This window comes from Nicotiana attenuata, chromosome 3, assembly GCF_001879085.1.
Source record: "Nicotiana attenuata strain UT chromosome 3, NIATTr2, whole genome shotgun sequence".
Taxonomy (NCBI): Eukaryota; Viridiplantae; Streptophyta; class Magnoliopsida; order Solanales; family Solanaceae; genus Nicotiana; species Nicotiana attenuata.
The window spans coordinates 59,144,040-59,154,610 of record NC_031991.1 but is presented as its reverse complement, the minus strand read 5'-3'; the positions used below and the strand labels follow the sequence as shown (position 1 = coordinate 59,154,610).

The 10,571-nt window shown below is 34.2% G+C and overlaps 1 protein-coding gene across 2 annotated transcripts in view; it reads right to left on the bottom strand.

Annotated features, from left to right (window-relative positions):
• Positions 1-7,184, bottom strand: part of LOC109223842 (nicotinate phosphoribosyltransferase 2-like) — a 10,581-nt gene extending 3,397 nt beyond the window's left edge. Inside the window, exons 1-10 of one of the 2 annotated variants that reach the window (XM_019388288.1) lie at positions 6,929-7,184; positions 6,607-6,795; positions 5,556-5,703; positions 4,869-4,988; positions 4,597-4,731; positions 4,442-4,503; positions 3,277-3,352; positions 2,200-2,301; positions 697-813; positions 300-358 (exon numbers count right to left, since the gene is read on the bottom strand). In XM_019388288.1, coding sequence (XP_019243833.1) covers positions 300-358; positions 697-813; positions 2,200-2,301; positions 3,277-3,352; positions 4,442-4,503; positions 4,597-4,731; positions 4,869-4,988; positions 5,556-5,703; positions 6,607-6,776 — 989 coding nt within the window. In that variant the 5' untranslated portion in view covers positions 6,777-6,795; positions 6,929-7,184. The remainder of the gene's footprint in view (positions 1-299; positions 359-696; positions 814-2,199; positions 2,302-3,276; positions 3,353-4,441; positions 4,504-4,596; positions 4,732-4,868; positions 4,989-5,555; positions 5,704-6,606; positions 6,796-6,928) is intronic. The other variant, XM_019388289.1, reaches the window with a different exon arrangement.

Here is a 10,571-nt window from a genome sequence, read left to right as displayed (position 1 = left end):
GGGGTGTGGGGAGGGATGGGGATCAACATCTTCAGTAATCTGTGAGATCCATTTCCAGATAAATTGTTCTTTAAATTGTAGTTAGATCATCAACTGAACAATACAACGCATGAGGGAATCAGATTTAAAATAGCACTAGGAGTTCCAGCTGCCATTTCCTCTTCCATACGAGCAATATTACAAAACTTTCAATAGCACACCTTTCAATATATTCAGCAGCATATGAAGTAGAGGACATGCATAAGAAAAAAAGGCAAAATGTGTAAACCAAAATAGAACTTATCAAGTGAAGCACTTACCCCAAATCATTAAGTGCAAGCGCAACTGCACAAAAATTTGGAACACCACTTCTCATGACCTGTTAAAGTACATGTTATAGAAGGTCAACATCAACAAGAAAGTTGATAGGATGCCAAAGCAGAATGTAATCCAAGAACAGAGTGGAAATGCACCATAATACAAACTATAAAATTAAATCAAAATAATCCTATAAGCTGAAGTTTAGGCCTCAGCTGATAACTGGATACCATGAATAAACTGTTCTCTTCCCAAATAGATTTCCTTAGTTTAAGGTACTGACGCAACTTAAATTTGTGCTCTTTCAACTACACATCCTTAGTTTATGGATAACAAGGTCAAGTCCCAAACAGAAAACAAAGTAAAGCAGTGGCATCAGAAATTTAGAGGTGCACTTACATCATAAGTGTCTACAAGGGCCAAAAAGCTTCCAGGAAAGGCGAGCCCATATGAGGTGAAAGCTGCTAACTCACTTTGGTTTGTCTCACTGAAAATTCCACCTAATATGCGCGACCCCTGAAGATAGCAGTCATCATAAAATTCACATCCAAGCTCAAAATGGAAGAAAAGAAGCATCAACCACCTTCATCAACTAAAATTTTGATGATTATCAAGATTTGAGTGTTGCTCAATTCTGATAGAGTATCAATTTCTTGCAACCTCTGATAGAGGAAGGGAAAACAGGAAAATAAGGGAGTACGTTTAACTATATTAGAAGTATTTAAATAAAGATCTGTTCAGGAACTAAGAAAATCCCAGATGATACTCAGAAGATTTTGTTTTGTTTTGTTTTGTTTTGTTTTTCAGCTTCATTATGGAAGTGCCAAGAGAAGTCTGCAATAGATGAAATTGTTTCCATGTAATCACTCATATATAATACTCCCTCCTTTCCAGTTTATGTGAACCTATTTCCTTTCTGGTCCGTTCCAAAAAGAATGAACCCTTTCTAAATTAGGAAACAATTTAGCTTAAACTTACAATTCTACCCTTAATGAGAAGCTTTATTAACCACACAAATACTCTGGGCTCCATTTTAACTCATTTAGGACCACAAATTCCAAAAGTCTTCATTTTTTCTTAAACTCTGTGCCTAGTCAAACAGGTTCACATAAATTGGAACGGAGGGAGTAATATTTAGTGAGTTCTGTTATTAATTCTGACATCTAACTTTTTTGGAAGTAGATAAATCGAATGGGAATGGGAGGGATGAAGGGGCACGACCTAGAACGATCTGCTACCACTTATTGTGCAGCCGCTTAAAATGGCATATTTAGTGAGTTATGTTATTATTTCTGACATCTAACTTGTTTTGGAAGTAGATAAATCGAATGGGAATGGGAGGGATGAAGGGGCACGACCTAGAACGATCTGCTACCACTTATTGTGCAGCCGCTTAAAATGGCATGTGGACTAAACTCACTCAACTCAGTGAAATTTATCCAAAAAGTTTCTTTCAAATGGGAATAACACATTGAGGATCACAAGTTAGCAATTGGCCACTTATCTACTCAACTGCTCCCCGCTTCAAGCTACCACTTAGGTTAAGGTGCATTCACTTCACAAGATCAGAAAAGACAACTTATTACCCTTACGCAATGGGACTACACCGGTAAAGAGCGAAAAAATTTACAGCCGGACAACCATCTGAATTGGATAAACCCCCAACACTTCTTAGATTAATCAAATTTTGAGTGATCATAGAAGATAAAAGCCCAGAGTAGATTAAAATGCAAAGTAAAAAAGGTGAAGCCAAAATAAAGGATACTTGATAGGAAGGGACACATGTCAAAGCGCAAAAGCAGAATGAAATGAAAATTTAGAACAAAATCTGATGACTGAAGATGGAAGTAAATAATAAGGCAACAGGGACACAGCATTTAAATTAAGTGGGTGAAATAATACCTTTAATTTATTAAGCCACGTCTTTACCAGACTAACAAAATCCTTGCAAACACTAGAGCCATCATGATGTTTAAGTGATTTATCTGTGATCTCGTCTGGGCTCTGCATAATATCAGATTAAATTAGAAAACAGAACTTTGAGCCAGCGTGAGACATTGAGCATAAAATTATAAGTACTGAGCATCTAGAGACCATTATAATCTAGATAGTCTGTATTTTAGTTGTGTTTATCTTCATTATGAACAAGATGAACCAGATATAACCAATCAATTGAAAGAACCAAACCTTGAAATTAGAAACCATGTCAAAAACCTGGCTTCACTAGTCGACAGGTAACAACTCACTTGCCAAGAAGTGCTAAAGACAGAAATGAAGATTGCTTTACCATATGGAGAACAAGAAGCACATATGTGATTATTCTAATTCACATAAAGCAGATTTCACTTCAACTTATCGTAAAGATGCTCAAATATCTCATTGTCAAGCAACGATCCATGACTAAGATTATCAAGTGATGCAAGTATATGTCACTGTAATTATACTTGTTCTCAGAGAAATCTTTGTTTGGCAGCCCCTTCCAACAATCAAGGGCACTATTACAGAGTTCACATCAAAATCAATTATACGTCAATCCCAAGCCTCTATTACAGATTTCAAGAAAAAGAAATTTTAGCGACCAAAATCAATTTTTTCCCAATATCCAAATCAGGCTTATTTCTACGACTAACCCAGATGTGTTACAGAATAAATGGTATTTGTGCATCTAAATTAACTAGGAAGAATCTAGATGATGATCTGCATACTGCATCTACGGAAATAACAGTAACAGTGATGATAATACTAATAATAATAGATGTGGAATGAAGGCAAACTAGCATTCATGGAAAAGGACAAAGATGAAATTAAAAGATTTGATGTTATAAAACACCTTTCAGTTATGCTCCTTATAAAAGCCCAAGTCTCTAAGCAAATATCATTGTGAGTTGTGTGTGACAAACAAACTTTTGAAACACTTGCACACTAAAAATACCACTTATATTACACAGAAGGCAAAGTTGTCGCAAAGGTTCCACCTACCAGAAATGAGCTAACAAAGGCATGGGAATGTGTTCCACGCAACGGGATTCCAAATAACTTCCCAGCTGCCACATTGCTGTCAAACAAAGTTTCCAAGGAAGATATGATCCTCATGGCTAGATTTATATGATAAAATTTTAAATCTCAAAAAGAAAGGAAACAAGTATCACAATGTTCTGGGTTTCACATTCTTCAAATTCAAACATTTTTTTAAAAAAGCTAAAAGAAGAACATTAAATTGCTGCAAATAAAGCAGTTGAAGATAATCTCAGCAGTTAGAGTTGCTTATCAAGAGAATTTATTCATCTTATTAATCAAAGCACATCGTAAAGCAAAAGGTAAATGAAAACTTATGTTAGAATGATCTCAATTGATGTCATCCACCCATAACAAGAGCCTATTCTAGTGTTTCGAGGTCAAATTGCACTTGACTTTCCAGTGTAGTGATCCTTTTTAGAAAATGTTCAATCTTGTTTCTGGAAGACCTAACACAAATCCTTTACCTATTAAAATAAATTTTGGAACTTAATAGCATTCGATTTTTTTTTAAATAAAAAGAATTAATGAGGCTGGTGACTTCTTATACATTGTGTGAGCTTGCTCTCTTGCTGGTTCATTACCCCGATAAAAGAGGAGGGTTACAGTAGGCTAGCAGTCACCTTATAACAAGTCAATATATGATGGATCCTCACTATACATATGAGCTTAAATGAAGACAATGAGGATTCATATCGTTGAGCCCAACGTGCTTGGGATTGAGACCTAGTTGTTGTTGTTGCTGATGGTGACTTCCTATGAACTACTTTTTCAGAAGTCTAGCAGTCGAGAGCTATGTTGTTCGGACTCTCCGAAAATGTCGCCGAGTGCGTGTTGGATTCTCCAACAGCAATGTATTTTAGGAGAATCCGACACGAGTGCGGCAGTATTTTGGAGAGTCCGTGCAACAGAGGTCGAGAGTGTTCTTAATTATACCGGTTATACAGTGGCACATTTGCAATGTTATGACTGGTTGTAAGATTCTTAAAATTTTTTATTCAAAATATAAATTTAGAAAAAAGGATGTCCAGAATGAATTCAAAAACTGCATCTCACTTAGAAAGAAGAATAGATAGTGGCACTATTTCCTGAAAGCAGATTACAACAGGAGACTTGTGTAAGGAATCACCTTGTTGCATCAAATCCTCCCATGTAGCAATACTTCGAAGCTGATATACCACCATCAGGACCCTACTCATGAAGAAGCAAAGATCACAGCAAAATTTGTAAGAGAGACCCTTCCAATTTCAAGTTATCAGAAATAAATATCAAAAATAAAAAGACCTGTGCTCTTCGAAGCCCAAATTCCAGCAGCAGCTTGGACTTTCCAGCAACAAAACGATGTCTTGCAGCATTAGTAGTGACTAGCGATGCATAGTTTATGAGGTTGACAAAAGCAGTTTCCAGTAGTTGAACCACCTTTTGAGATTCAAAGCAATCACCAGGCACATTAAAATTGGACATAAATTTGAGAAAATGCATGGAGCATAATTACTGGGAACAATGCATCCTTCACATTCAAGCATGAATAAAAGGATAATTTAATCGGTACTTACAGCAATTGGCCCTTCAATCCTCATCAACGGTACCTTGGGAAAGACAACTGATCCTTCAGGTATAGAATATATCTCAACATCTGAGCAGTTAATTCCTCGAAGGTAGTCATAGAAGGCACCCTACAAAAGCCATACACAGATGCTTATTACTCATGCGCTTAAGACTGTAAGTATGTCAATTTATTCTTTAAGAGGTCTTTTGATTTAGAAATAAATTGTGCAGGGATTGTAATATAGGGCATTAATAATACAGGGATTAGTAATGCATGGACTGTAATGCACAGATTAAACAACAGCAAAACAGCAAATGCAAGATTATAAAGAAGACTATTTTGTCCAAAATTATCGAGATACACTTCGATATGTTTCTAAAACAACATCTAGAATAGAAGTAACAATTCGAAATGAGCCACCAGTTCACTCATAGCAACTCATGCTTATAGTTATCTCATTAATCACCCAGGTTTTATACTAACGGAGATAACATATTTCACTAAGGTATCATGAAGCAGGAAAATCATTAATCCTCCAGAATTCATGCACAAGTTTCCTATAATGACATATAAAACATAAAAACAACTATTAACCCTAAAAGGAAAAAAAGGATACAAGCATATTTATGTCACTAGCCAAAAATAACTATACACACATAATGCTGCTTATTTACTTTGTCAATAATGAATCTACCTCACACGTCGGGGGCAATGATGACCTGATAAAAGCTATCTCATCCTCAGTTAATTTGAAATGAGCAATAAATTTTATGCATTCTTCTAACCCAGCGAAAATTGTGTATTCACCACCAAATGGATTCTTCCGAAAATACAAGTCAAACCTGAAATATTCAATCAGATAGGAATAAGCCATTTTGTAGCTCACTTGATTTTAGATGAAAAAACGTTTGCTTGAGAAAAATAAAATAAGAATGTTAGTGTTGTAGACCTAAAATAAACAAATAATGGTGTCCCTCTCTAACAGTGTTGTTCACTCAAATAAATATGGTGGACAAGCAGAGATCCTGAGTTCGAATCTGAATATCAGCCATTACTCCAAACGCTTTCACATGTTAGGAAGAAGCAAGAATTAGACCAAACGTAGGCATGTTGCCGACATAAAATTAATAAATAAATGTTTCCAGTTTTTTTTCAATAAGGCATTGAGATAAACAGTTAGAAATCTTGAAGTGTTGATACTTACCATCTTCACTAAAAAAAATGAAAAAAAGAACTCATAGAAACATTTATGAGGTGTCACCTTCAATCGAGACAATGATCAATAACAATTTTACAGTTCGATACTTCGATCAACAATCCAAATCAATAATTTAATGCCAGAATTGAAACTCAATAATTGTCATTAATTTATTTATATTTTTTTTGAAAACCAAGAAATTCTTGAGGGCCAGTTGTGCTGTGGCGGAGCCAAAAACTCTGACAAGGGGATTCAAAAAAATCCAGATATACCATACCTAGGATCTGAACCTGCATTTCTCTTATCTTCAGGGATTAAAAATTTTATATACACATAAAAAGAATATTTTTTACCATATTTGCTCGGTATAACTTTCTGACTAAAGGGATTCAATTGAACCCCTTCCTTGCATGTGGCTCCGCCACTGCGCCAGTGGCGCATGGTTCGAACCTCGTGGATAATTGTCATTAATTCATTGTATCAAACACATTAAATGCATGGTAAATAAAGATGCATTTGGGTGAAAACGGGAAATGCAGACACTCACACGGCTCGTTCATCGTGTTTTCCAGCTTTCCAATAAGAATAGGCCATAGTAAACTGATAAAGATCTGTTAAAAGAGGTGTCACCATTGGATTGGTCGGCACACTAATAACCGCACACTTATTAGGCCGTATTTGTTCTTTCTTCACCCCGTTAGCTACTGCAGCCGCCATGATTCTCCTCTATAGAGTCCTACGATTAATGGATTTATAGACGAAGGGAGTGAAAAGGGACAACCTTGTAGAACACGGTTTCGATGGAATAAAACAGAATTGTTCTCTGGTACAACGTTAAAAACTAAGTGGAGATTATTTTGTAAACTTACGATCGATGAGAGTTTATTTTTTGGCCTTTGAATTTCACCAAACAATTCCGTGCCGGTGCCGGTGCCGGTGCCGGTGCCTGCCGCTTCTTCCCTGCTGCAAGAAACAGAAGAAGAGAGGAAGATGGAGGCCCAACTGTTTGATAGAAGTTTCAGTTTTCGGCCTTTGATGTCACCAAATGCTACACTTCTCGCTTCTGGCTCCTATCTAACTGTTTGGGTTATTTTCACGGAAGTGACGGATCTGAAATTTCTAAAAAGTGGACGTAAGTATTATTTGTTTCAAATAATACTTAATTTATGTGCTGGTATTTTTTGTCTATATCGAAAAGAATTTTTTTTTATGTTTAGAGATAATTTTATTTAAAAAATTTAAACTCTTAATTGATAATTTATAATGATATAAATATTTATGGCTTATTTTATATTATAAGTTTTTAAAAAATCTTTATTTTTTAAACTCTATGTCCAGCCAAATAGTATCACATAAATTGGGACGGATGGAATAATATTTTTCACTATGGACATATAGTTGATCTTGGAGGATTAAACACTTTATTGATAAAATACGGGGATAACTTGTGGCTAGAAGTGAAGGCCAACCAAAATCGAATATAGATAAAAAGAAATTTACAAGGGGAGTAGTAGAGTGATTACATCTTTTCGTCTTTAACTAGAGATATCGAAATGGAAAACATCCCATCCAAAGTTTTACTCCTTTAATGAACCTATATTATCGGAATCCAGGGCCGGCTGGAGCCTAATGCCACAATGGCCTTAGGGCCCCAAAATTTATAAATAATATATATAATAATATTTAATAATTATGCACNAAAAATCCGGGTTGTGATAGAGCGTGGACCGGAGTCGGGGCTAGGTTTGGGTGGGTTGAAGGTTTTTTGGACGGGTTTAAGGGTAATTTAAACTGGGCTTGGGGAATTCTAATTGATTTGGCCCAAAATCTGATTCTCTTTAATTCTTCTTCTTTTTATTTTCTTTTCTTTTTCTTTTCAAATTAAAACTAAAAATTTAAATTAACTCTAAAAACTAAATTAACCTACCCAATTATATTAAGCTCTAATTAATAATCAACACAATTAATTAAATACCAATTTAAAGGAAAACTGAACAAAATTCAAAGCTAAAATTAAACAAAGCAAATAAATCAATTTTTTGTGATTTTTTGTATTTTTGTAAAACCATAATTACTAATTAATCTAAAATATGTAAAATTAAATCCTAAATGCAAATGCAATGCGTATTTTTGTATTTTTTTTATGAATTATGTCAAACTAAAAATGCACACACAAATGCAAACACACACAAACTTATGCAATTAAATCCTAAAAATCAAATAATTAAAAGAAAAATCCTAATTTTAAGAATCCTGTAGGAGTAAATCATGCGAGGCAAAAATCACGTGCTCACAAACATCACTTGCCATTATTAACTATCACCACCCACCACCATCATCCTCAATCATAATTGCCACCACTACCAATCACTACTAGCTACTAGCACGAACCACCATCATCAACCAAAACAACCACCGCCTCTATTCGGCATTCACCCGTTAGCCATCACAACCAACAACTATCATATTTTAAAAAAACTATATATTTTATTGATAGAATATTGGATTAGTTAGTATTTCATTTGAATTTTATATTTATTAATTTTAGATAAAGATAAATTTTATACATTCAGATGTTAAAAATCAAACAGTCTTAATTGTTTCTATTCAGATCTTAATACACATCATAATATATTCAGATGTGTATTCAGATTCAGATGTCTTAATTTTAATACACATCTTGATATTCGGATGTGTATTCAGATTCAGACGTCTTAATCTTAAATAAAAACAAATGAGGCCTTAGGCTATCTCCAACCTTACCCCATTTCCCCATAATAGGGGCAATTTTTGGGGTAATGAAGCTCCAACCCTCCCCCATTTTTGCCCCAAAAATGGGAGATGAATAGTGTTCCTCAAATATGGGGGTACACTATTTTTCAATTTTCACTTTTCACTTTTCAATTTTAGCAACATCTAATATTTTATATTCGCACCTTTCAATTTTAGCAACATCTAATATTTTATATTTGCACCATTCATTTTTTGAGATGATTATATATATTTTTACAATTATAACTTATAATAAAATTAACTTATAATTTTACATAAAAATAATAAATGCATGAAAATTAGTTTATCAAAATTATACGCCAAAGTTAAGATGTAAAATTAATATTATAAAGATATTACATAAAAATAATTAGGTATATATAAAGAGATAATACATCAAAATATAAATACATTAAAATTGGAAATACATGACAATTGAAAATACATTAAATCAAAATACATAAAAATTGAAACTTCGGTAAATAGCATAATAATTTAGTAGGGAGGTATGTCGTTTCCAGATACACCAAAATCATTATAGTATTGAGTGAATGGGGCTGAGGATTGTTGTGGTTGTGACTGTGGATATTCTTGACTACTTGTATCGCAATGATTTCACTTTTATTTGATTTATTAGTTAATCTATAATAATTGCTTACAATTTATATTATTTAAATTTTATGGAGTTGTTTTAATGGAAATTACAAATTAATAAAAATAAAAGATGGAATTAGTTTAATGGTAATTAAAAATAAAATTGAAATGAAAGATAATAATATAATATAGAAGAGAGAGAAGAATATAAAAAAGAATATTCTCTTTTGGGGGAAAAATAGGGAAATGGTTGGAAAAGTTGTCCCCAAAATATGAAATTTATCCTATTTATCGTACTAGTACTGGAAGAAGAACCGTACTAATGACATTGTGTAATCAACGAATAACAATTAACAGTCGTTCTTAAATGAAGAGTTAATAGAAGTTTACTTTTCTTATTTTTATGATGCCAAAAGGGGAAGAAAAATGAAAAATTGAAGGGGGAACAGAAAGAGAAACATGTTCTAAGGGAAATAAAACTAATCTACAGGGTAAATTGTATGGAGATCTGGTTCTCATGGGAACTTCAATTCTACGTTTGTTATCATCAAAAAGGGGGAAATTGATAAGTTATGTGCATTTGTATTCTGGTTATTTAACAAACTTCATATGAGAACTAGATAGGAATCTGTTACACAACCTCAAAGTGCTCAAAACAACAAGTCACGTGTCTGCACAAGTTCCAATAATATCAGATAAAGAAACGGCAGAAAGAACAGATGGCTATCAGTTCCTTCGGTCACAATACACAAGTTCCAATAATATCAGATAAAGAAACGGCAGAGGGAACAGATGGCTATCAGTTCCTTCGGTCACACTACAAGACAACTCTTTACAGCTGTTAAAGTTGCTACACTGTTGCACTACACACGCTACGGTGCAGCAGTCACTTCATGGAGCATGCTATGTACCGGATACTTGGTTACATCATCCCAATGACCTCACCTATATATTACCAACATAGCAGTCACTTCATGGAGCATGCTATGTACCGGATACTTGGTTACATCATCCCAATGACCTCACCTATATATTACCAACATGAGTCAAGGGAAAACACACACTTGCAACCCTAAATCATTAAGTCTCTCTCAAGTGTGTTGCCGCCTCCGTTAACTCCAAGGCTTGAAGAACAAAGTGGCAACA